Below are 27922 nucleotides of genomic sequence, written 5' to 3' on the forward strand. Positions count from 1 at the left end.
TGTACCTATTTGACGAAGGGTAACGTTTAACTTTAAAAAAATAAATCTTTCAAGACTAGTCAGTTCAAATTATTACCAACTGGCAGGACGAGATTCATTAATTTGCTTGAATATATGTATATTAGGAACTCTACCCGAGGAACTTTCGATTGGACTCATGAAATTTATGTATCATAGCATGCGAAAGTTTGTAGACTCAGCATCTGGAGTACTGTTTTCATTGGTTTTTAATATTTTTCGTGGAGAAGCAAACGTTCATTATCATCGTTTGATGTTTGAAATTCCAATGAATAGGGTTCAAAGAAAATTGGAAGAACTTCCTAGTTCAAATGCTGACTTAGTTTATCCCCCCCTAAAACTTTTCACTAAGTGAAGGAGGCACCGACTTCTGTCTCTTGTACTGCAGTGAAAAATCTGTAAACCCAATTTCATTACAATAGTCTTAGAACTCCTGAAGACAAAAACTAGGTGTTGAATATGGTTAAACTATGTTCCTGAATTTCTGAACTTTTTTCAAATCAAGTTAAACTGAGGTAGGTTCTTACTTAAATGCTGCAATTTTGTCACAATTCTTGCAAGGGCAAAATGTCTGGCATTAAGACTGGAAGTTAAGATTATCTTTGATCGGCCCCCTTTGAAGATTCTTCCGCGCAAGCATGCTCTTGATGGTTTTAGTTTGATAATACATTCATATTTGACAGTACCCATACCTACCCAATGTCTACCGGTGTCTAATACTTTTTGAGAAAACCAACAGACATTATCTTTTTTAATAGGTATCAGCTCTTCATTCAGTCAATTTGCTGAAAGTACCTAACTATTACATGTTTATCTTGTGAAAAATTAAGCACAGTCGAACTTAATTTATTCTTAAGTTTATGCTGGAGACCTGCCCCAGGTATGAAAAACGTCTAGCATTGGGCCACTAGAAAGTTTGAGCTACTAAAAGAGTCAACATGTTTTCTCTGTAAAATCTTAGGTAGGATACGATTTATTCAATTGAGAGCTAAGGAATCAATACCTGAACAAAGTATTACCAAGTATTTTTAACTCAGATCAAAATGGAAGTTAGAAATACCTACACATGACGTTCAACCAAATTGCCATTTTTGCCATTTGACCAATTTTAGTTGTCCTTTAATACCTGGATCTTGCTTAGGATTTCCCTAGGTACTTAGCAGGGACTTTAAAAATCTCTTAAAAAATGTGTAAATTCTCATTAAAAACCTCTAAATAAAACTGTTGAAATCGGCGAAGAAGGAAATCTTTTTTGGGGTTTTTCTGCACCAAATTTACGAGAGGACAAATTTAAGTTAATTGTTTTAAAAAACTCTTGAAAATAATACACTGATTTTCTAACACTTTTCTTACCTTAATTTTACATGAAAAATTGTTTTAAAAAATCGCGTTTTTTCTAAGGAGTACTATAACACTTTTTCATTTAAATTTTGCCTCTAGTAAATTTTATGTAAAAAAAAAAAAATCCCAAAGGGGTTTCCTTCTTCGTAAATTTTAACGGTCTTTTTAAAGAGTTTTTTAAAAATAAATTTTAACAGCCGAGGCCATTGGGTTATTCTCAAACTTCCTGCATCCTGACAAGTGAATTTTTTCTTTTATAAAATTTTGAACTCGCTGCATACTTACCTAGTGTTTTTGTTCATATCATGTCTGGAGGTCCATCGTAAATTCATAGAAAATTTTACAGCTACAAGAGAGAATTGCAGCATCTCCTCTATCCTAGAGGTCTGCCATTAACTGCCAACCTAGAATTCTTCATTCGAGCCTTATTGTAAGCCATCAGGTTTTTGTTTTTTCATCTGTTCTACACAAACGAGCCTTTCACCATCAATGTTTGAGGCCTTGTTCGTAATTTTCATTACATGAGCACCTATTCACAACAAGTTTTTTTCTTTTCTTTCTCTTCTTCCAGCCGCACCAATGCCAATTACTTGCTGACAACAGATCAACATAGTGAGCTGCGGGTTTTTCAAGCTCCGAACTGGGATCTTGTAAACATAATTACTCATCCACACAGGCAGTTCCAACACATTACTCCCATTAAGGTAACTTAATATTAATATTATTAAAGTGTAAAAGAAAAATTTTAGTCCCACGAAGTCACAAAATGAGCATTTGATTTTTTCATGGCAAAGGTTGAGTAATATCCCAAAATATTAGTTGAAAACAGTTCAGTTCATCACATAGGCAAGTTGATTATTCTAATAATTCCACAATTTTTAGCTTTAACGATTAAAATTGCAACAATAAGGTTTTTATCAAATCTATCGCCAGTGAAAGTCCGCAACTCCGTATCTCCTATGCTGTGTTTCAAAATCTTTGCTCCTACATATTTTATTTTTTAAGAGAGATTATCAACATCATTCTTTGACATTTTCGGAAAATTTCCCTCACTCAGAGAAGAAAAATCACAGTAGTTTTTGAGAATCGATGTTGCGTAGTTCTCAATTTAAAAAATAAAGTATGACAGGAAGCCTGCAATGTCGCAAGTGGAGGTACCCAGTTGCAGACTTTCATCGTCCCTATGTTTTTTGGACTGCAAATTTCAAATCACCATGGCACCGGCTGTCTCTGACATTTTTGGGTATTTTTTCAAGCGAGAATCTTTATTCAATACTCCTCTTCAACGTAGTGAGTCAATTTTGGTTATTATGACTCTATTGTTTGGTTTCTCTTAGATGTGATGCATCAATGTATACTACCAACGAATCTAAGTATTAAGTGTATTTTTTTAATTGCAAGCACCTCTGTCTTCTTTTTACACAGGCTACTTGGCACCCTCTAGAGGACATAGTAGTCTGCGGAAGGTATCCAGACCCAAATCTCTCAGGCCACACCCCTGGTGAATTATCTACAGTAGATTTTATGTGTCCCACAACTGGGCATATGCTGTACCAATTGCATCACCCACCCTTCACAGGTTTACTGTCTTTGAACCAGTTCAATAATAATGCAAGTTTGCTGGCAACAGGTTCCGGTAAGTGCTCTTTGAATGCCTCAGAAGGTTTTGAAATGAATATCCCAGTCAATTAATTTTTTGAAAATTTTGTCTTCTTGTTATTCGTGGACTCCTAGTTGTTGTACTAATTTTTATTGAATGATGGCCATTTCGGGAGTTGTTTTTTCCATTCTCAGGTCCTTTGTTTCTTTTTAATCACTCCTCGTTAAGTTGTGTCTTTGAGCTTCTTTCCTAGTCTTTGAAGCTGCAATGAGCCTTGTCGAGAGAATAAAATACGATGAAAACGAAAATCATCACGCACTATTTAATACCTTGACACAAGCTATGTGTAATCACTACGATTCACTACAATCAGCACAACAACTAGGAGATCAGGAGTAATATAGAGTTAAAATTTTAAAAAAATTATTGAGAATTCTGATCAGTCAATTAAGTCATTTCGAAATTTGTATCTTATCTCTACTAAGTCAGTCCTGCCAACTTTGGTAGTGTAGTTAAGACAAGGTTAAGTTAGACAAGATTAGTTTTGTTAAGACAGTTTGCTGCCAACACTGAGGTTCCAGGTTCAATCTTCTTTGGTGAGCAGTTATCCAGGACACTTGGAGCGTCTTGGTGACTATGGATAACTATGCCAATCCAATACCCAGTCACTTTCTTCAAGGCGACAGGGTGGAGGAGGGACTTGATCAATGAATTGTAGTTAATCTGCTTTGTTTAGCTGTGTTGTAATTGAATCGTGGGTCACTCATAATGTGCGTTTGTGCCAGTCCCACTATCCAGTTGGAGTTTGAAGCAGTAGAACCCCATTGGATAGAGGCATGGATTTGCTCTGAAAAATCAGTATTGTCTGCTACAGGCTAGTCGAAATGCAGAATTCTTCCGATGAGTCACGGATCCAGACTTTAAAGATTTTACTAAAGTTCCAATTACTTTACTTCTTAATCCATTGTTTATTCTATGGACCCTCAGGGCATACATGGATGCAGAAAGTCTCAAGATGCGTGTTCCTTGCAGTGACAAGGCATCTGAATTTAACTTATCATGCTCTAATTTGTACATTTTTGCCAAAAGTTCTTATTTTTTTTCACCTTTAATGACAAAATTTTCCAATATCCTCTAATTAAGATCACCAATTCATCTTCTTCCAAAACTCTTGATTGTGACACAAGTCAGATCGTGCTTTTTTGCACCATTACCATCTTTTAAAAAAAGTGTGGATTGTTAGAGGAGACCTAATCAGGAATTCAATTCAAGTCCCATCATCAGCCCAGTTGATCATGAATAGCTCCATGATATATTTATTATGCGTTCTTTTCTTTGTGCAGGGTCTAAAGCTATCATTTGGGCTCCGAAAGGGAAACAGGTCAGTGCAGTAGGCAAAGAAAATATCAACAAAAAAAGGAAGAAAAGAAACGAAGATGAAGATGAGGAGGAGGAAGAGGACAAGGAAGGAACTTCAAAGTATTTTGATGTTCAACAGCCTTCAACATCACACAAAATTCGTGACCAGGAAGGGGTCAATCGTCGTTGCAGCAAAACTGATGGCAAAAAAAAAGCACGTCCAAGCGATTCATAAATTATATGGCAAGAATAAATTTTTCATTTCTTGTGTATAAAATTTTCAATTTTTTTGTGAACTCTTTTTTATAGATTTCAGTTAAATCATACCAGTGAAAATGTTCTTGTTATATGTAATAATCACCATGGGTTTGTCCCAGCGAATTTTCAAGTTGTAAAAGACTCAGTTACCTTATTTTTGATGATATCATACAACTGAACTGAGTGAGCAGTCAAGTGTTATTTATTTATTTTATATCAGCCTTTTGGATCAGCGTCATTTAGATATGTGACAATAAAATGATGGGGCTTGTGTGTGAGAACATGTTACTTGGTGAGTGAGATTGTGTTCTGTATTCAGTGTAAATTAAGTTGCAGAATAAAAGGATATTATAGCTGAAATTGACTCCTTGACAACATAAAACTTGATTTTTGTTAAAAAAAATTGAGGTGCCTCATACAATTTGCTTCTTTGTATTTCATCAGGAGGCAGGAATTAGCTTTCTAACAAGAACCTCAATATACGCCCAGTTAATCTCTCGCAACAGCAAGATTAGTTATGAAACGAAGTACTCACAAGTAAAATTTTGCAAGAATTGCGGCTAGTTTACGTTGGATTAATTCACAAGCTCTCACATCAGTCTCGATATTACGCCTAGAATCGTAGTCCTAGATTCTACATTTATATGGGAAATATTCATATTCTGCTCAAGGAAGGGCAGGATGGCAGAAAATTGCTATGCCTGATGATTGAAAGTTAATTATCTTTTTGTCACGTGTAATCTCCTTATATTCAGACAACCTTGTTCGTGTTCTCAGCCTTGTCTCTGCGCAAAGCATTTCACCGATTGTGAATACATAGACTTTCCCTTGAAGTTTTGTTTCACAAGAGTTGTAGCCTTTAACTGTTTTTCTGGAGCTTGAAAGTTAATTTTAGGCTCAACATGATAAGCATGATAACTATTAAGCTCCGTGATAATTTTAGGCATCAATGTGTTATTTTTGAGTTTTTCATAAGATCAGATGAAAGAATTGAAAATCCCATCTTCTTCAAAGAATTCGAATGAGCCAATCAAAAAGATCTCAAAAACAGCTTAACAGCTCTTGGTCAAAATTTTGCGGCAACAATTTAAACATTTTCATCTTCTTTTCAGAATATCTGAATAAAAAAAGCAAATCTACCTCTATTTTCCTCTTGGAAATATCTCTGCATTAATTTATATCAGTAGACTTAAGTAAATTTTAGTATTATTCAATTATGAACAACTACTTTTGTAAGATTAAGGCGTTTTTATGTTCTGCTTGGTCATTTGCCATAGTGTCTATCAGCTACAGACTTTTACGCACTTAGCAATCAATCTGAAGATGTCTAAATAAACTAAATTTGATTTCTGTAAGATTGCAACAGATCTACATCTAACAAAACGGGTATTATAGAATTGAGGTTTCTACGAACGAAACTCAGAAGCCTCTATTACATTCTCAATCTATCAACAGTAAGAACAACCTTGAATAATTCACATTGAGTTTTACCTGGACAGACTATTTTTCACTAAAACACATGATAGCATGTAAAATTTTGTGTTTGAATTCGATGATGCCACTGGTTACTAAATCAACTCTCATGCTTAAAGGAGTTCTGAAAGTTTAGGACCATAATGGGGGGGGGGGGGGGGCATTGCACCAGCATAGGAGAGTCCTTCTAGAAACCGGAAAAATCACATTTGGACCGCGTTAAGCAGAAAGGAACTATGCCACATCAGCTATTGCCAAATTTAATCAGGCAATTTAATTTTTACATGAAAGCGGTCGTGCGAATTATTTTTGCGAAATTCAGTGAATTTTCTGCATAGTGCAAAGTCAATTCCTCGAAATTTTCTAAAAAAAATCCGCACAAACGTTCTCTCGTAAAAAATCGAATTGCCCACATAAATTTGACAAAAGCTGATGTGGCTCGGTTCCTTTCAAACGCAACCCATTTGTCATGCAGAGGTAGGGCTGAACTTGTCGACAGAGATACGCCATGAGTGTGGGCTTCAATTGTCAAGTTATTCTCAGAACAGTCAAAGTAACCATGCTAATGATGTCAGCCTTGTGTGAAAAATTACTTTGAGTGATGCAGAAATGGACTCTCACTACTAATGTGTTCTTCCATTACAGTCCTTGTTTTTGTTCCATGGAGTTACTATTACCCACACAAAACCAGTGGTCTGATTGCTTTTCTTACTGAAGGTTCACTCAAGATGAGATATTTAAATTGAAATTCTTTGACTTTTTTCTTTTCGTAGAGAGAAAAACTATTTATTGCTCTTTCTGAAACTTTACTAGATAGCTGAAATAGTTACTCGCATTAATGTGTTTTTTGCAAAAGACTTAAGCCATCATCTGTCCCTATTTCTGTTTCATTTTGTATCGAATACTGGTAGATGCTAAGTGTTGCTCAGTCCATCCATCCAAAGTTGTGATCGTCTACTGTAATTTCATATTAAATTCTAGCCAATCAATACTCCTTATTTCCTCCTTCCATGGATCTTCTTTGTATGGGAGCGGTGAATGTATTTTTCTCTCTGAGGTTCTTAGAACATGCATCTAATTTTATATTTACAATACTCAATAGATACCTTAAGACCCTAATTTCCCTCCGCTCAAAATTTTTTATTCATTTTTTGACTTCCGTATTACCTCTTTGATCCTTAATTTATCATTATATAATGTTTTTTCAATTGATCTCCATTGCATTATTGCATGTATATATGATAAAAGTAACGATGTTGCATTTAAACACAATGCATGTAGTTCCCATAAATAAGTCCCATTATCCGTCACATTTCTTAGAATTAAACATGAAATTTCTCCCAATTCCTGATTGTTTATTTCCATCGTTTAAATAATTGATAATCAATCCACTGTGTTTCCTCTCATATTTGTGATGAATTGATCTTCAAATCATACTATTTTTGTCTAATTTTAGAGATAACTTTGCTGTATTTATTTTTTTTTATTTTTTCTTTCCTTATTACACTTTATATCTCCTCACCAACTAATCCTGATTTACTCACTCTGCAAAGGAAGAGAATTTTGCCCTCTATTTTGAGTGTACTCTTGGCTGGAGCAATACCTCGACCTTTTATGGGTTCTGCCCCTCAACCGAGACTTCCACTACACAAACTATTATTGAAGTAAAGTATTCCTCCCTGAAATTCCCGTTGGTTATCTGATTCTAATATTCTCGGAGCGCAATATTCATGTAATACAATGCAAGGTTGAACCCTCCATTATCTCTTGAGTATGTATGAGTATCATGTTTGATATCATTTCCTTTTTTGTGAGACCTTGATTCAAATTCAATGTTACTCTTTCCCTATCTGTTCCCGAGTCAAATAAACCTCTTAGATGACATTACATCTTGTTATTAGTGATATGTGTCTGAAAAGTACAAATATTTTTTGTCATTCTTTGTTGCATTGTTATGTTAAATTTAGTCGTGATAATACCTGCCTGATAGGTATTTTTGTACTGTACTACTCAATATTTCTGCATTTTTATGAAAATAAATTTTCCTTGAATTTTTCTATAACTGTCTTGTTTTTAAGCATGTAGATAACGGTAGTTGAATACAATGCCTGAGAAAGAAGGTTGCGCTGGCTGCAAAGCTCAATTTTGTAGCATTGCTTCATACATTCAGGAGTGCTCATTATTCTAGATCACGCAAAAAATTTTCGTGTGAAATTGTGGAAGACTTGGTGATGTAACTAGGCCATGTCTTTGGTAGGGCTTCGGCATATTAGCGAATGTGAACTCCCTCGCCTGCCTATGTCATAAAGGACCGCCATCACTAACGTTTCAAATGGGTGAACATTTTGGCTACTTCAAATTTGATTTTCTACCCTTTTCTTTCAGGTAAACAAAAATTCGAAAAAATCAAGGGAGCTTACTTGACTCACTTAGAACTCTGAGAAAATGAATCAATCACAATAAACGTATTGACCCATTTCTCTGGCCCTCATCAGGGTAGACAGCTGCAGAAAAGAGGAACTTGATTATCGAGGGAGTAAAAATGAAAAATTTAATACCTATTGTTTAATCAAAAGGTATATGAACAAAACTTATAAGAACAAAAAACATGAGCCAGGAAAACCTGAACAGTATAATACAATACGACTAAAACTAATTCTATGATACAATTACTGACAGTTTATGCTTGCTTGGCCTGCTCTTTATCCTTCTCTTTGGGGCTGCTGACAGGTGTGTAAATGTTCTCTACTTTACCCTCGACTTTCGCTGCATACCTCGACACAGTGAGGAGAAAATCAGCTAGCCTGCAACAGACAAATTAAACTCCATGACCTCACTATGTACTTAATGAAAAAGACAACAAGAGATACGAGAAAAGTCACGATAGATTTTATAGTAGCTTGAGAGTAAAGAGTTTAGACGGGCAGAGCGAAGTAAATTTTTTCTTCATTGTATTAGTTTCATTGTGAAGCTGAAAACAGAATTGTGAAAAGGTTTTTAGACCCCAATCTGCATCAGAAAATGTAAAAAAATGAAAACCACTCAAGAAAAAGAGAAGAAGCATTTTTCTTGAATTTAAGAAAATTGTCTGATCATTTTAAAACGATATTTAGTCATTAATGGGTAAAAAATTTGAAGTTGGGTGTAGGTGTAGTTTGATAATTGAGGAGAAATGAACTTGGCTGATCATATAATTTATGCACTGAAGTCTAGACATAGCTCAAAAAATTCTTAAACAAATTATAACACGCTTACCTGTTGAAATATATGAGGATTTCTTTGCCTAACCGTTTTTCTCGCACTAAAGGGGTGACTGACCGCTCTGCTCGTCTGCAAACAACTCGGGCTATGTGCAAGGTTGTGCATGACTTGCCACCATCCTGCAAAATTTATTAATTAATGGGAGTAAAATAAAACATCCATTCTAAGAATATCGATTAAAAGATGGCAAACTCTGAAAACATGTGCTTCCGAAAATTATGATTTTTCAGGGGATCAAATCTTAGTTCTTTCCCACAAATATATGTATGAAAGTCACTTTTACAGCCTGTCTGGACACTCTGCGATACCTAACCAGCATCATTGTCAAACAAAACAAAGGTCGGCTCAAGGTAGATAAGGTAGATCTACCTTGGGTCGGCTGGTAAATCACACTTTGAAATTTCATGTTGAATGCCTCCTATCCATGATATCGCTGGGCATTCTTCACATGGGTAAATCTTCCCTTAGTTTTGTAAAATTTCCTATAGGACATAAATCTAACTTAAAATTGCTGCATAAGAAATATTTAAATTTTCACTCTTATCTGGCCAGGTTTACGTGCCTTAGTACAGTGTTAACCATTGAAAATTTGTTCATGATGAAGTCCAGCACATGAAAAATTAAGAACTTACTCCGACAATTTTCTTTTCAATGTAACTCATGAATAGAAACAACTATTGAAAGCAATGAAAAAAAATTTGGAAAAACATACAGTTTCCAGTGCTTACTTCCTTTTGTTTCCAATGGGAGTGATTCTACTAACTAAAGTAGTTAGTACTTTAGCTAAGTAGTGGTCAAGTTAAGTAAGTTTAGTGCTTAAAAAAAAAAAAAAAAAAAAAAAACTTCTTTTAATTACAAACCTCAAACTTTCATGGTTCACAATTGCAGCATGGAGGAGGGGTTTGTACCAAAATATTCCTAAAAACCTCCTTTGAGCAGCAGTGCCAATGAATCAATTTAGAATTTTTGGCTCTGAAATTCCTTTTTGTATGTGTGTGTGATATTTTCAAAGGGAAAGAGTACAGTCATAGAATAAAGAGACTAACGTCAACAGAAGCACAAGCCACCGCCATTTTCATGTCAACAAAGCACAACGAAGGGAGGCTGTTTCAATAAGTACTGTGTATGTTTGCGGTAGGTCGACATTTTGGAGAGGTTGAATAATAACAGATACATACGTTTTTAGGAATTGAAAGAGTTTTCTTTAAACTTATTTATCATTAAACCAGAGAAGTACTGTGGATTTGCTTAAAATTTAATGTCTTTTTCCACTTTTATATTTGTAGGTAACCTCAGAATTGGTTTTAATAAGTATCAGATTGACCGACTCTGAGAAGCGGAATGTTAACATTGGTTCTAACAGAGCTTTTGCTTCTGTTGACGTAGTCTCTTTATTCTATGGTACAGTCAAACGATGAATATATTTAATTCAGAGCAATAGCATGATGTGGAAATGAGAGTGGATTTGGCATTCCTTGACTCATGAGATGATGCAGCGTGAGGAAGAAGCTCTAAAACTGTTGTAAAAATGAGAACATACCGGCAAAATATGGTTCTCAAGGGGAGGTAAATGTTTAGAGTACTCTTCAATCCACTCCTCTAACTCTTTGGTGTTACAAGATGTGATTAAAGATTTCTCCTCTTGCTTTGAATCGTGATTGTCACCTAGAGACGGTATTTTCATGATGTCTGCTGAGATGTCTACAAGCATTGTCTGTATCCTTGTAATCTTGTCACTGTATGGATGTTTGTTGTCAACAGCATATTCTCTGGCTAACCTGTAACCATAGGATCAATATCAGCAAAGAGTTATATGCCCCATCAGTTTCACATAAAACCATTTATTGACTACATTTCAATTGACACCAGAATGGTGTGCCTAATTAGAAAAACACTTACCTTAATAGTTCTGTTTCAAAAGTTAGGCTTACATTTCACTATTCTGAGCTAACATGTGCCACCCATTATTTTTCTTAGAGTCTTTTAAAGAGTTATTCTGGAAGGGCATTGAAAAATAACGTGAAATTTCGAATTGGAAAAATGATAACTAGTTGTTCTTCTTATCTATCACAAGTAGAAAATAAAGCTATTTGTATCATCTTCTTTCATTACCGAACCAATAGACCACTGGACAAAACCAGATTTAAATATTCTGGTGAATGTTTCCTCTTAAAATGTACATGTAGAACCTGATTCGTGTAACAAGAATTACTGATATGAATTCCTCACCAAGATACTAACGTTTTTAGGTGGCACTGGTTGCAAAAAATTTGAATTTCTCGGTTGCAAGATAGACCAGACTCTACATGGATCAAATCGTGCTCTACAGCGGTTATAACAGGTCCCTATACTGAGCAATGATCATTCCATGATGTATGCTGTTCAAAATGCAAACAATGTGCGACAGCTGAACAGAAGCGCTGCGATGGAGCTTGCTATATTTTCATACCGCAGACACTGTTACAGTAACGTTTAGTGTGCAATTTAATTCAAGTGGATTATTGTTTTGTTATTTGTGGGAAGTTTTAATTGGATTGTATTTTGCAAAAAGGAACCACTAGCATTACAATGTTGCTAAGATTGTGCAACTTCTTTTGTCTTGGAGGAAAAACCCGATTATCCATTAATAGTTTCTATTTTACTCGCTAAAAACTGTGAATTTAAGACAAAAATTACTATCTAAATTTCATAGTTTTTCACGATTTCTGCAATTTTATTGCAAAGGATGAAGTTGCACAATCTTAGCATCATTGCGATGCTAGTGGTTCCTTTTTGCAAAATGCAATCCAATTTATACACCCCATAAGATATCAATATATTTTTGTTAGGAGCCTACTTATTAAAAATTTGTGTTGCACAAATCAAGTTCTAGGTGAAATTTTGATGAGAAGATGAAGATCATATTGCTTAAAGAAGCACCTTGTAAAGTGGTTCATTATTGGTGGTTACGATTTTTAATAATTTACCTGCTACTATCTAATAATGGACAGAAATACTTGCAAGGCTCTAAATTTTGAATTTCAAGTGCTAACTGTTGTGCTAACTCTTTGAGAACTATGCATTATTTGAGCGGCAGCTTTTTCTTGATGGAAAAATTCTCAATGAATTATCGAGAGACTCACTTTACGAAAAATTATTGACAGCCATACACAACATGTAATTGTTGTATTTAAATTGAAATCAAAATTAGAATTACCCTAAAAAGCATGAGAGTTCCTCAGTTGTTCCAACTGCTTCCAGTATGTGGCTGTCTTTTGATATTCTGACACCATCTATGGATGAAAATCCTTCATCTCCGTCTCTCGAAAAGGCGAATGAATTTTTAGAGCTGAAAACAGAACAAGAAGAGGAATTGAGAAAATGTAAAATTCGTGAAATTTTCACACTCGTTATCTGCAATTGCTTGTGAACAAGGGGGAGGAACCAGAACTTAGGTTGAATGGGCCGCACATTGCAAAAAAGGAACCAAGAGCAAGACAATGCTGCTAAGATCATTAATTTCAAATAGCATTATAAGAAAATTGATTGACATTTATTTGAGTAAAACTCATCAAAAGTTGAAATATTACTTTGATTATAATGGATGAAACTTTAGCTGAGATTCTGAGACACTGTAGTAACCAAAAACTGCCTTTTTTGCACCCAAGCTTCGTTTGTTGGGATTAATTTAACTGTTTACAATGTCATTGTTTTGAGTCAAATTCGTTTTTTTCCCCCCATAAATAAAGAAGGCTAAAATGCTTCGAGCCAATGTATAAATGTATGTAAGTGAAACCAGATTTAGAGAACAACTTATGTAAATAGAATGGAGGCAGTTGCTACATTGACCTTTTCATTTGCAACTCATAGGTGCTTGACTAATTGTGCGAGCAAACTATGGACAAATACACATGGAAAACAATTGAAAAAGTATACAATTTTAATTGACATCCAGCTTAGCAATGATAGGAGGAGAAAACTCAGGCTTTAGAGAGGGGTCGCAGTCGCAAAGCATTCATCGTTTGAGATGATCGTCAGAATCATGATTCACAGCAGTGCCTATAAATTTTGATCTCCTTCAAAACTTGATGCAATAGAAGATCAAAAGCACAGAGATGATGAAATAAGCATTAAATTCTTACCATGATCGTGTAAGCAAAGGTCTAAATTTAGTTTGTAATCTCATAACTTTGGTCAAGATCTCCATTCTTGGGCAGTCAGGATCCTGGTCTTATTTTTGTTGGAAATTTAGACGGTTGCGCAGACAAACAGAAAGTGATTTAAAGGAGCGGATACAAATTTTAGTGGATTGCTATTAAATTCCCTGATCACAATGTTTCAAAACTTCAAGGCGAGCACGCAGAAACAAAACTTCAGTTCTCTCACGTCTCTCTTATCACTGAAAGACAGACACACACATGGTAGACGATCTGCAAAACTCAATACATTGCACATGCAAATGTAAAGTTGGTACTACTCGCTACGTAAGCGCGCGCGAAATTTCAATTTTTCTGGAAGCCCGGCTTTTCTCCGAATGATAGTTACTTACGTAGGTCAAGGCGTAGGTCTTTATCCGCCTTGTACGTAGGTATTCTTTTTCATCTACGCGCCTATGGTAAGTGGTTTAAAATGTGTAGGTATTGAATGATTTCACTACGTTTTTGTCACATTATTTTACTTCCTAACTTTGCGCAGACATGTGATACTTATAATCCGTGTATACTTCACAGCATTTTGAAAAAATCGCTTTTGTTCCTGCAGCATAATTGCAGGCAGCTGTATGCTTGGACCTATGACGTAATATACAGGATACGGCAAGCAGAAAAGTGAACTTATTTTGATGCCTAACTAATGAAATTATAATAATTTTGGAGAGTGATGGGAAAAGGCTTTGACATGAAGGGTTTAAGTTTGACCAGACCATACTTAACTGCCAACAGATATCGTATTTTGTTGGAAAATCTCGAAAGTCTAATAATATTGATGGGTCAACTCTGCCCAAGCGGATTAAAACTACTCAACCATGAAACCGATTGATTTGAAGTTTGCATCGAATTATGATATTTACATGGACATTCACGTCTATCCAAAATGACGGAGGTGTAATGATCCCATATTGCAAATTTTTCCACTAAAATTTGATTACATTATTTTTATCTACAATTTTATTTAGTGAAATTATAAGTACTTCATTTTTTTAAATTGAATATTATAATATGGTAGCACAAATATAATGTTAAGTGATTTATCGAAGAGAGCAAGCGCTTGAATTGCGCATTTCAATGACCAAATTTCAATGGACGAGTTGAAATTTGGCTGAACTTGGTAAAATAGAGGAAAAATCTGATATTCTGATTGCATTCTGCAGCCTCGACATAAACTCCGTTCTGCTAACCTATACAAGGGTAGGTAAGTACCTAGTAACAGTCAAGTCCCAGACCTGAACAGCCAAAAAAAAAAAAAAAAAAAATTCTACTGGAAAGAAAAGTGACAGTTAAAAATTACTGAATTCCATTTAGGTACTTATTGATTGTTCATGAATATAAAGTAGGAAGTCAGTCTCTAAGGGTCCTCTTGTTTTTCTAAAATATAAATGACTGAAGAAAAAAAGAGAATCTTAACAGCAGCATTTTAAAATCTCTAATTACTTGTCCTTCATTTTTCAAAAGGAAACCAATCAAAACATCTTCTTGAAATTTTCTATGAACATTTTTGAGTGACGGAAGAAAAATTTACAGAACATTTCAGGAATATTAAATTATCAGTTTCAGAGTAGATACTTTGCGGTCAACGTTGAGCAAGAGATATAACTTAAGTAGATTATGTTTTTTTCTTTTTTTTTTCTTTTCTTTTTAAGTAGGAAGTTTTAATGAATACATTGAACAATGTTAATATCTGGATTAAGAGTTCTTTTCAACAATATTTGGGCGTATTTTTGATAAAAGGAACTATGTTGCATACAAACCCGATGCACATGGTTCCTTTTAGCATAAATTCGTTCATTAGTTGTACAAATCATGATTTATGTGAAATTTTAAGGTGGAAACATAAATCATGATGCTTAAATTCACACTCTGTCTAGAGGTCCATTAACTAAAGTACTCAATTTTGGGTCAATGCCAAAAACTAGAAAAAAATTAATTGGGAGCCCCCCTCCCCGCTTCCTCTCGAACACATTCAAGAATGTCAGTCACAACAAGGTAGATGAACAAGGAGTCTCAACTTTGTCAACAAAATTAAAATATAATTTATTTACAAATAAATATACACTGATAACAATGAGCTTTAAAGCTATGAGGGAGGGTTGGGGCCCTTGATACTTAATTTATAATGGTCGTACCAACTAAAAATGGGGGTGCTAAAAAAAGGGGGGATGTGGCTCACATGTAGATGTAACCTACAAACAAATCATTAACAAAGAGTATCGATGGCTAAACTCCGAAACCACATTTCTCTGTTTGCAACACTGCAGACTCTGTGTCATACCTCTTTTGGAATTGGAAAAAATGAATCAATGTACCTCTTTGAAAGTTTCGGTGATATTTCTTCTAAAGATCAGTGAAAATTGCGACGAAGTAAGGAGTCACATTACCTCTTGAAAAAATAAAGTAAGAGCAGGAATTTGGGTACATGACAATCGAGAAACTTGATTTCTGAGTTTAGCTATCAGTATACAAAAGGTACACTTTAACAGGGATTATAAAAAAGATATAATCAAGAAGCAAATAGGAAATTAAGCTTAGACTTATGAAAATGCTTGGCTATGATGATCAACTAACAGTTGTTACACTCCCATTCTTAATTTTTAACTATGCAGCTAATTGATGAGCTGATTTTACAATGTGACAAGAGTTGAAGTATCAATTTAATTTGTAGAAAAAGGCAGACTGAAGCTATCTGAAAATCAATTGAATTCTTCAAAAAATGAACTGAAAATTCAGGAAAAACTTAGATCTACTTATTGGCTTTTTAATATTGTTAGGAATTTGCAAGATATTTCTTGGAGTAATATCATCATAATACAAATTTATCCATATGTATTGATAGCTGTGTATTAAGAACCTGGAGTTTAACTTTAATAATTATTGAAGTCAACTCTTGTTATAACATTTTACGTAGCGATTGAAAGGTTTAATTGTTTAAATCCCTGCCATATTACCTTTAGGGACCACACAAACTTTTTTATAACAAATTTTTTATGAGTTTTGCTTAAAATATTTGTTTATGTGACTCACCTTGATACAGTATTCTAAAATTTAGACTGTGCACTTCGGCACTTACATTTATATTGATTCTTGAACTACATTTTGAAACTTAAGTATTTCCTATCAGTTTCAAAACAAATCATTGGAGTATCCCTATGAATAGCATCTTGCTGAGATGGCGCTTGTCTGGATACAGCTTTTAGTTATTAAAATCCCTTCAGAAACATTGTAACAAGAATAACATTTTCGAGACAAAAAAGAACAATTGAAGGATCAAATAATGGTCTCTGATTGCTTTTAAACATAAAATCTAAAACCTTCTAAATCTGGTATGTATATTTAAAAGAGAAAAACTGTTTGGTTGAGCCAGCCACTCACTTCTGAAACTTTCTTCTTATGGCAAATATTTGCAATTCTTCTGGACTGTTTACGTGAGTGAATATTTCTCTATCTTGGCAAGAATTTTATTTCACTATCCAGGTGATTTATGTAACGACAATTTAGCTATTGGTATCACAGTTATTAACTGTTGCTAACACATGCATGATTGAGATATGAATTAAACATTCTGTGACATCCTCATATCATTTGACAGTCATGATGCCAACTTGCTAAAAATAATGAATAGGCCACACACCGCCTGCGTGGTGTACAGAATCAACAACATCTTATCAGCAACTTCTCATGGGTGAAAAAAGGACGTCAGAGTGAAGATGAGAGTGAGATTTGCGGGTCATGCACTTATATTGAATTAATGGTCTATAAAATTTTGATGTGCAAAATGGAATTAATAACAAAGCGTTCCCCTGGGACACAATATTCATCAATAACAGCTCCTCTCTACAACTCGAACTGGTTTTAGCATACGCATTCAGATACTGATGATGAAAAAAATTTGACTGCTGGGCTCACTAAAAGCACTTTGTCATGATTACAAGTAAGATTTTAAAACAATGAAAAAGGTACAGAATTACCAGAGCAAAGTCAAATTTGCCAAGCTTAAAGTATGTACTTCTACGTTGAAATTAGATGAGAGTTTGCCTGAACAATTTATATGATTTTAGTAAAAAACAAGTTGGTGGGTATAGAGTTTAACAAGTTGGAGAGGTCAGGCAATGGAGCTGGCGAGCTTTTGAAGACACATCTGGGCTCCTATTGATGAAAATTCTGATATTAATAGTGATATTTATCATACAAGTGCTTATTATCTCAACAGTGTCGGTGATATTTTTCTCCATCCAAACACAGAGAGATCTATATGTTCATTTACGACAAAACAGAGAAAAAAATACAAAATTCTAAGTTTTTGAAGATACCTTCAAGCATCGCATTTTTGTTCTTCCTCCTTTGACAGTCCTTTTATTAAGAATGACATTTCTAATTGGGCACTTGATAGAAACTCATCTATGGCAGATTAAAAATGACATCTACCTTCTCAGCGAATGTATCTACCAAATGGACTGTTCATGCAAAATTTGAATAAAATTTGCCGGAAGGATGAGAATAACTTGAAAATTATTCAACTTCATATTTTGTTTGATGAACTGAGGTTAGTTTTGATTGTCACAAAAGAGAACAGCCCGTGAGAGAAGATGTATGCGGTGTAGGAAAAGGTTATTTCCAAAGTAGAATACAAAATGTACACGCTTGTCAAACATGAGCGGACTACAGCATATTTGGATGCTCCGGGATTAGAGACAGGAAAAAACTCGAGACTATGGTCCAAGTCATTGTAAGGAGCGTAGGCCGAGGGGGCCGCACCTCAGCCGGACTTTCTTCAGACCGATCGCCATCAGCCGGTGGATCAGGGGGCGGTGCAACACCTGGTTCATTATTATTTTCTAGGACGATCTGCCTGAAGAATCCAATCTGATACCTGGAAAGAGAGACATTTTCAATGCATTAAAACGTGATGAAAGTAGAATGTTGCTCCAGAAAGCATTTGTGGTTACTGTTCAGCAATAAGCTTCATCTACAAAAGCGAAATTCTGTCATACTACTTTCACAAACCTTAAATAAAGCCGTATGGAATAATCTCACTTTTTAATCCGCCGAACCAGTTTTGAGAGAACTAAAACTAATTGGTCTCACTGCTTGTCCTCAAGTCCCTCAATTACTCAGGCCAAAGTTAAGAGCATGTTTGTTTAAGTCGACAAAGTGAAAATGCCAATATATATGAACTGTCTCTATATGAGCGTTAACTATCAACATTTTACATACAACACATTCAAAGGCAGTAGTGCAAGAGACTCTAGTATAAAGAAATAATTGAACTTCCTCATCTTAAAAGTATCTTGATTTAATTTATTTGATACAATTTCTAAAACTAACCATCAATAAGCCTCTGTAGTTAAGTTTAATTCTTGCACCTTTGAAGCCCAAAATGATTCCTCTAAAACCTCTCATGGTTAATAAAATGAAAAATTCAATAAATTGGAGAACAAGAGGACTTTTATTGGACTACAGTAAACGAAACTTGTTTAAGTTTTTTTAAATTTTAATAACAAATTTTCCAATTTAAATGTTCATGTACTTTCAATGCTTATGCAGTCCTTAATTCTTAAGCTTTTTTTCAACTAGGTGCTTGCGTTATATTTCTATGCTCTTATTTTTCCACAAAATTTGAATCCTAATTGATGACTTAATTTCCCAGACTTGCTTCAGCTTTAGGCAAATTCAGCCTAATTCATAGTTCAAAAAACAATTAGGTGATTCGTTCTCTCACTAAACAATCCTCCCAGTCAGGGATTATATCTTGTCTTGTAAAATCATAATTTTAGGTGAATTTTTATGAACTATGCGAGACAAATAGTTCTGTTGAACTTTTTGATGAGAAACGATCAGCAGTTGACAAAATTTTGTGACGTAAATTTTTCAGAAATTAGATACTTACAGATACAGCAAAAGCCCGAGGGTGGAGACCAAGAATAACCGCAGAGGCGAAGAATAATAGTAAACAATACAGAATAGTATCATTAGGCGACTTGATTTGTACAGCCATTCCAACCAGTCCCGATTGTTCTGCCCACCTTCTTCTTCTCCATCAGCTGGGAAAGAAGTAGAGAGAGTCATCAGTGACAATTATTGTAGATTAAATATATGTAAAATAGATCAAGAAAGAATCTAATTCAACGCCAAACCAAACAGGCCACTGCATATGTTTTAGAGATTTATTCCTCTGCTTCGAATTCAAGCATGAATGGCACAGAGTTGGTTGAACTTGAAAGCATCGGAAATATCTGGCAACAGAAATGCATGGATTTTAAACTTCCACCTGTCACTATGCAAAAATAGACGTAGAAAAGACTATTCTGAGTGTATTGGTATTGATCTAATCTGCACTAGGTATGCAAGGAATATAATGACTGAACTAAATATGTTCATAAGAACTCGTAGTAGTACTGCCGTGCTATGGAAAAACGCTGTATGAGCCATCAGGCGTTGCCATATTTCCTCCGATAAAACCGAATTTACTGGAAAAATTGTAAATGGCTTTTTGTTTTTTTCAACTTTTTCAGACAATTTTCTTCACAATTTAATCTAAAATAGCTGAAAATTTCGAAGGAGAATATGCATAACTTTTTTCCAAAATAAACATTTTATAGGAGGAAATTTGACAAATCTGAAATGTTCATACAGCGTACATCAAAGTTGTAGTAGTAGTAGCTTGTTTACACCCATTATGAATGTATTTGAATTGCAGCAGTCTTTATGACGTCCCCTTCTATTTTAAGAGGTTGACAGAGAGAAAAGAAAAAGAAAATTAAAAAAAGATGACACTTCAGACAACTGCCTAGTAGCCTGAGAGTAAATCATAGCTATGTTGCAATCCGTAAATTGGGTTTTTCTTTCACTCCCGGCTATTAAAATCTTACAATGGAGCAAATCTTTCATTTTTTTTTTTTTAATTAATTCATTGTTATCTTCCTCGCAGTTACTGAAAAAATACATAAGAAATACTAAGTAACACAGCATTTTTCAATAGGGACTGCTGAACTGTTAGACGTGGCTGGACGATTATGAATTCTTTGAATTTTTTCCATTTTCTGAAAAATTAATCTGCATGCAAAATAATAAATCCTTTCAGTTATTGGGGAGCATTCCACGCACACTTTCAGAAGGCTCAAAAAATTTGATAGGCTAGTTAGTTAAATGATAGTTAAGATACCTGGCTGAGGTGCTGGGATGACAGGCTCATTTCTAACTGGTTGTTGGGCACCATTTGGGACTTGGAAAGGATACATCATACCGGGATACTGAAAATTGGGGGGGCTCATACCATTCCTGAAAAATTTTACACATTGATAAATACACGCTTGCTGTAAAAACGAAAGAAATATTTGATAGAATACTGGACAAGATGTCTTGCCACAAAATCATTGAAAGATTTTTTGTTCATATTTTTAGAACAGAGATTAGAAACAGCTGGATAACGGTTGGTACTATCCTTTAGGAGCTTCATCCTGAATCAAAACAGTTATCTCAAATTCAGATTGTTTCAGAGCTATATTTTCAAAATGGAGGAGAATTTCAAGGAATGCATGTATCAGCAGTGAAAAATGAGTCTGGATAAAAATTTTCCTCACAGATAAAAATAGTTTAGTTGTCATATGCAACCTTGAAGGAGAATCTATGTTGAAAATATTCTCTACTTGACAATTATTAAAAATGAGGCCGGGCAGCGTCGTAATTTCAAGGAACAGCATTTGCAAAACGCTCTGAGGAACAGGAGCTGCTGAGCTTGCCAAACAGGGGGCTAAAAACAGGAGTTACAGGCCTAAAAAATTGGTATAGCCTTGGTTTCTAATGGTTTTTTTCTTTTTTGCTTCATTCCTTGCTCCATCAAATGGAGTCTGTGTGGATTTTAAATATTAAGCTCCTACCAAACAGCTCTGAAAATGTTATGTTGAAGTTAACACTCAGGGTAGGGGTGCTGATGGATTGATACATACAGTAATATACACTGACATCTTAGGCTGGATTCTGATATACATACATTTGGAAATACTGAGTCATGTACTGAGCGTACATCTGCTGCATCACGGCTGCTTGTTGCGTTACAACAAAGGCGTAGTTGTTCAGATCACGCATATTCGCCGGATTCGCCATATTCCTTCTCGGATCAATCATGTTGAAACCTACAGGTGTCTGAATATTTGGTCCAGGAGTTGAAGTGGTTGCATGCTGTCTTTGCCTCACATTTGCTCCACTGGGTTCAGTAGGTACTTCGCCTGGTGAAGAAGTAGTGCTTGTATTGGTCGTTTCCCCTGGAGGACATAAACAAGATGAAGATTAGACATGGAATCTAACAAAAATAAAACCTGCGGGGCGATTATTGAAACTGATAGACAAAGCGATAGACAAAGATGACATATGGGGTATAAAGCAATTCTATTGGTTGAAATGGGTGGTTCTCATCGACTAAGGGGGAAAATGATAGACTAACTGTCGGGTTTCTCGTGGGTTGCCGTTACCTAGTCGATTACCTACCTCCTTTGTCCATTGCAACAACCCGTTTCCACCAATAGGATCCCTCTAAATCCCTTTTGTCGTCTTTGTCTATCGCTTTATCTATCAGTTTCAATAATCGGTCCGCAGTATGAGACTAAAAAGGGGGGAGGAAACTTTTTAATCACACAACCAGCAGGTCCCGACTAATATAATGCAAAAAGTGGAAGCCTGGCTTGGATTAGCGTGAAAATCAGATATTTTTTGCAAGATCAAAAAAATTTCAGAACAGGAAAAAAAGTCATTGCCTATTCTGAAAATGTTAAGGAAAAGGGGGATTGAAAAGGCATCACTGGAATTAAAATACTAAAAAGTTACTCTCCGTGGAAAGAGGGGTCGTGAGGCTGAGAAATTTAAGGTAAAGACATTGATACAATGGCTTCGAAGAATGTTTTATTAACATTTTGAAAGTGCACTGAAGGAAATTGCACAGAAGTGTGAAATACTTACAGCATTTTAAGTATGCGGCGTTTTTGGTTTCCAGCCCAGGCTTTGCCACAGCTCATCAGATAATCGAGGTATTACTTACTTTAATTGCAAAAAAATTTAAACTTACTTCTGTGAACATAAATGAACAATAAAGAAGTGTACTTACGTGTTCTTTGGTTTGGTTTTGTAACTGGTTTAGAGCTTTTAAAACTATCTTTAGGGGGTGCGCAGACTAGATGAACAGTGTGGTTTTCTTGCCCTTCATCATACGTCCGAAGAACATCCTTCAGCGTGTTTGCATCATTCAACAACTGGCCAAGGTAAATTAATTTCTGGTCTTCTGTTTTCTGAAAAAAAAAGATGATGCTGATCAAGTCATCTCATGGAAGTTTTTCTTTAAAAAAAAATCTACATTCTTTCAATGCTCTGACTTTAATTTTCTTCACCAGGAAGACAATATTTGCAATAGATGAGATACATATTTTGTCTTGTTCTACTGCAAAGAACAGAAAGATGACAACTGAATTTGATATTTTCATCTCATGAAAAAGGATTACCCCCCCCCCCCCCTTTTAATTCCTTCCCTCTTGATCATCCATGACGAAGGAAATAAAATGATCACTGATGCTACCCCCCCCCCCCCCCCTATCACCCATACTTGACTTTCAAAGCTTTCAATCAATCAAAAAACACAAACACGAAGAAAACTAACTGGATCCGATAGTTTTCAATGATTTACAAATACTTCTATGGTATAATAATCAGCTATCATACCGAGACTGACAGACAGGGGTGCCAAAGTTTTGAATTTTTATTAGGTATCTTCAGAGATAAAAGAGAATGAAAAATTTGCAGATGGGATACTTTTGAACTAAACATATGTAATTTGCTAAGATCAACCTTCAGGTACATTCAAAAAAATCTGGGTTACATCTGATCCTCATGCTTTATTTGGAATGGATCCAGCAAATTTTTTAAATTTTCGGAGTTGAATTTTGTTTTGGAACTGAACGATTCAAATTAGGACAGTGTGGTTTTGAAAACATGAAGACCATTTCCTCGTAAAAATTTTTAGGACATTTTTTTAAAAACTTTAGAGGAAATTACGAGTAATTGTTTATCTATCAAATATGTCAACAAAGGAATATGAAAACCAGCCAAAATGAGTTTAACAAAAGGAGACACTGTTTTTGTTCATAAACGAACTGGGAATTGAGGGCAAAGACCAGTAACCTTATGTCTATCAAGGCTAACTCTGCCATGCTAGGGATAAATGAGCTTACAAAGGTTGCCAAAATTCCACTGACAAGCTAATCATATTTACACAATACACGTTGTACGTTAATTTTCTATGAATTTTTTAGACACATTAGAATATAGGATAATGCAAAAAATTCCATCAAAATTCGGGAGGATACATGCTTGAATTGCCAATAATCAGGGTTTCCCAGCAGAAATTTGGCAACATTTGAATGCTCATACAGCAAAAACTTATCATTGAGAGGATTTATTAATTGTGAGTTCAGAGAGCAAAACAGAGAGAAAATTGTGAGAGGAAGCAGAGCGAGCTAATATGATAGTTTATAAAAATAGATGGGGCTTCTGGAGAGTTCTCATCGTATCTCTTGATCTGATAGGAGCTGAGTGGACACTCGTATCAAAGAGAAGCACAGAGGAATCGGAGAATATACGAAGAGTAGAAAAAAGGGAGAGGTTATTTTAGCATTAAGTACTTAGTAAAACTAATTACTTTTGTTTCTGCACTCCCCTTGAAATATTTCGAAAAAGATTTGGCAAATAGCCAAGGTAGGAATTCTGTGACTGCCTTTGCCATCAGGGGCAGGAGAAAAAATATAAAAAATTGAACTGAATTTGCGAATGTCATTCAATGCAAAATCAACTTCTTCAAGAGATTGACAGGTGTGCCAGACAAACGAACAAAATTTGCAATTGATGATACTTTTTCTCTTTTTCTGAATTACTGAACAGCTTATGAATAATTACAAATTGCATGAACACTGATGGATAAATGAGAGAAATGGAGTGATTTTGCATCTTCACGATTCTGTTTTCCCTTATCTAGGTGTAGGTACATACGACGATTTTTGGCAAGGAGTAAAATTGAGCCATGGCAGGGCTCGTACTTACATTCAGTTTACTTAAAATAAATGGTACCACGGCTGTCACAGAATTTAGCAAATGAAATTCCCTGACATTTTCCTGATGAATTTTGGTGAAATTCTTTGAGAATTGAGATATGCCATATGGTTTGTAAAACATGGTTAAAAATTATTTTCAGGCAAAATTTGTTGTTGGAAATGTCAAACCCGTTCTAGAAGGCATAATTCAAGGTGACTCATCAATTTTTCCTTGAAATTTCATCATTTTCCCTGACATTTCCCAGTTTTCCCTGACTGTGGCAACCTTGTGGTACCTGTTTCCTTCATCAAACACTGGTTTGACCCCAACTAAAACAGCTGTCAGATCTCTTTGCATACCTCAGCAGAGCAATTTTGGAAATTTTGTGTGTCAGTGGGCTACGACAAGACTACGGCACAGGGTTGGAGTGCAGAGAGTTCTTCAGTACACCTTCACCAGCAAAACACGAATATCTCCTACTTACTTGTGCATGGTCTAAGATACTTTAAATGAACAAATAGATACTTACTGGTTTGCTAGGGTACACTTCAGACAGATAACCTTTAAGACGCTTGATAGACCAGTCAAGCTCGCACTTAATAGTCTGGTCTTCAATCTGCTGATTGGGGGCCTTGACGATTAGTGTGACGGGCATCGACATCTCCATTATTTAATGACTTGCAAATACCTAGACATAAGAGTGCACAGATCATGATAAAATCAATAGGATGAGGCAAGTAATTGACTGGACAGAAGTGCATCCACGCTACAAAAGCAAGCTAAGTAATAGCATTGTTGCTGGATAGAGGATGATTAATGATAGTCAGAATCCACATCAATGAAATCTTTCAAAAATACTGGTATCAAAGAGTGCTGCTGACCACGTTTACAAGATAAACTGTGACTTAAGTATTCTGGTTGATTGGTAGAGCTCAAGAAAACGCCTAAATTTTCAGTTTCATGGCCACAAAAAACAAAAACAATTTGTCAATATCTGACTGATGTTGAAGCAGACCTATCACACTATTAATCAAGAGATGGGATTTTGAGAATAATAAATGAGACATACTTATGAGGAAAACCATTCATGAGCAAGGAACGGGGAAAGTTAACGAGAAACCTCTTATCAGAGAGTGCACATATCAAGCTGTCTTGGATAGCATCAGTTGATAGCCTCAATTTCACAAAATTATTGCAGCCTTGTACGAGCTTATCTATGTCTAAGCTGCAGTGAATTCATATTCCATGTGCATAAAGCTAAAAATTAGCTTTGATTGAGGAACATGGAATACCTGAAGCCTCCATTGTTGAAAACGATGAAGCTTTGGCACTATCATAACAAACAATAGTGATAACAATATAAAACATGATTAAGGAGCAGTTAAACTGAATATATAATTGTTACCTACGGTATCCAAGAACTTCATTGATAGGAGAGATATGACAGGATCTAGACGATCTAGTTGAGTGCCGATGAATCAACACAAAAATTGGAAAGTGGCTGTTATCATGAGAGTGAGAGATTCTTCATGACAATTGGAAAGCTGGGAATGTGGCAAGTTGCAATGGCAATTATTAGGCCAGACCTACACATTATTAAAGGCTACAATAGGAGCTTGCTCGAGATTGTAATGAATTGACAAAATCGCTTGCGTCAGAGTGCAAAACAACAAACATTGCTCTGAGAGAGTTCTCTCGACTTACCAGCCAAGGTGATGAAATGGTAGCTAGCACAGGGTAAACATCCAGATTCGATGGGACGTGAGAGTGAAAAAATGATTTAGAAGGCTGTCCGATACTTAACGGGGGAGGCACTGATTTGAATTAATGATTCGAAAGACACAAAACACGACAATTTAACGGAGATCGAGGATAATTACGATCGATCCCAAGAACTTCGCAGCTACTTTTCCTCTCACTCGCACACTTGTCTAATGTCTAGTCTACTAGTTCGTATTCTGGAATACAATGTCGTCAGCGGATTGACCGAACGATAAGGGCGGAACGCTGATAATAAGCGGACCGGATGAGGGGGGGGGGGGGGGGGTCTCATCGTTTGTAGAGTCTGGAGTATTTGGCCGATTTTGATTGGCTGCCGAGAGACTGTGTAATCTAGTGTCTCTCCGTCTGCCGTATGAAGCTAGATAATTTTTTTCCTCACCGACAGTGACGCATGTGTTCATAATGCATCTTTAGTCACGTCGAATGGATCATAAATGGTTTTATTACTCGCTCATCGCTTGTATCCGGCGTAAATATTGTCCTATTTGACTGTGCTGCGACTGACAGTGAGGCCTCTCCCAACGAGTCGCGAGGGCAGGAGGGGTAGGTCTTCCCCTCCCGCCTATTAAGAAGAAAAATTAGTAAAAAAAGGATGAGAATGGGGCAAAATTTAAGAGGTTGAAAAATTAGGATTCTGCGCTCAGTGTGAGATTTCCATAGACAAGCTCATCAAAAGATTTTTTCAAATTTTGGCCCTGGGGGAAAAGAAAACCGAAGGGCATGGAGGACAAGGCGATAAGGGGCAGTTTTGAAAAAAATGGAGGTATTGATGATCTCTGCTGCTGCCAGGTGAAAATATTCTCAATGCATAATGAAGCCCATATAATTTCTCAATAAAGATAAGGACATTTAACGCGCGACGCACCTGCCATACCCTCTCCAGTCAGTATAGGAGAAAATCCTAATCAACACATGCTGATTCACATTCCCAGTGAGGCTCTCCAGGATCTTCCTCCTACAGTTCTGTAAGTTTTTTCAGTTGGAGTCTTAAGAACTTCTGCATGAGTCTAAGAACGAAAATATGATTTTCTTGGTGGTACAGCATGGTGTCACTCCCTTTCTTACAATTACACCGGATAATTTTAAGCGGGATTCCGGAAGCTGGAGGCAAGTCACTTAAAATAGGATGAAGCTCCTTGTTTTTATTCATCCATCCCCAAAGACAAGCATCCAGATCACTTCATCCCATCCACAGTTGAGTATAAAAGTAGCTCCTAAATTAATGTTGCTTACTTCATTGCTGATGATATCGAGGGTAATTTCTCTAATTGAATGAAGACTTTGAAAGCTGGAAAATTTTCCTTCGATATATGATGACGGAGGTCTAATCTGAGAAAAATTCGCTTCTGAGTTTCGATTTTTAAGCATCAAAAAGTCAGTTTGAACTTCCTTTCCACCTTACAGATCTATGTAATTTCGAAACTTAAAACTTGTATTTTTCGAGAAAGCAAATACTGCACTTAGCACAAGGTATAGATATCACAATATTCGTGTGCTTGTGCAGAGTTCAGGGTTGCAAGAATTTAAATTTTTTTACTTTTCCCGAGTTGAAGGGATTAATTTTATTAAG

General features: G+C 35.7%; 3 protein-coding genes across 5 annotated transcripts in view; 1 reads left to right on the forward strand and 2 right to left on the reverse strand.

The window, feature by feature from the left end:
• The window catches only part of LOC109038745 (DNA damage-binding protein 2), a 34169-nt gene extending 26058 nt beyond the window's left edge, over positions 1–8111 (forward strand). Inside the window, exons 6-8 of the mRNA XM_019053922.2 lie at positions 1931–2063; positions 2785–2995; positions 4303–8111. Coding sequence (XP_018909467.2) covers positions 1931–2063; positions 2785–2995; positions 4303–4553 — 595 coding nt within the window. The 3' untranslated portion in view covers positions 4554–8111. The remainder of the gene's footprint in view (positions 1–1930; positions 2064–2784; positions 2996–4302) is intronic.
• A 463-nt stretch (positions 8112–8574) lies between these two features.
• Positions 8575–13704, reverse strand: LOC109038760 (corrinoid adenosyltransferase MMAB). The gene is made up of 5 exons (XM_019053948.2): positions 13432–13704; positions 12507–12638; positions 10851–11088; positions 9305–9429; positions 8575–8853 (listed from the first exon to the last, which is right to left on the reverse strand). The coding sequence occupies exons 1-5, from the start codon at positions 13494–13496 to the stop codon at positions 8730–8732; spliced, it is 684 nt and encodes a 227-aa protein (XP_018909493.1). The 5' UTR covers positions 13497–13704; the 3' UTR covers positions 8575–8729.
• A 1808-nt stretch (positions 13705–15512) lies between these two features.
• On the reverse strand, positions 15513–26540 carry Herp (Homocysteine-induced endoplasmic reticulum protein). 3 transcript variants are annotated; one of them, XM_019055416.2, is made up of 7 exons: positions 26270–26540; positions 25100–25258; positions 22598–22778; positions 21491–21761; positions 20663–20778; positions 19388–19541; positions 15513–18370 (listed from the first exon to the last, which is right to left on the reverse strand). In XM_019055416.2, the coding sequence occupies exons 2-7, from the start codon at positions 25235–25237 to the stop codon at positions 18160–18162; spliced, it is 1071 nt and encodes a 356-aa protein (XP_018910961.2). In that variant the 5' UTR covers positions 25238–25258; positions 26270–26540; the 3' UTR covers positions 15513–18159. The 3 variants fall into 3 exon arrangements, with proteins under 3 accessions (XP_018910961.2, XP_018910952.2, XP_018910969.2); XM_019055407.2 differs by having other exon boundaries at positions 26275–26539; XM_019055424.2 differs by lacking the exon at positions 26270–26540 and adding an exon at positions 25976–25996.
• Between the last annotated feature and the right edge of the window lie 1382 nt (positions 26541–27922).

Source organism: Bemisia tabaci, chromosome 1 (genome assembly GCF_918797505.1).
Source record: "Bemisia tabaci chromosome 1, PGI_BMITA_v3".
Taxonomy (NCBI): domain Eukaryota; kingdom Metazoa; phylum Arthropoda; class Insecta; order Hemiptera; family Aleyrodidae; genus Bemisia; species Bemisia tabaci.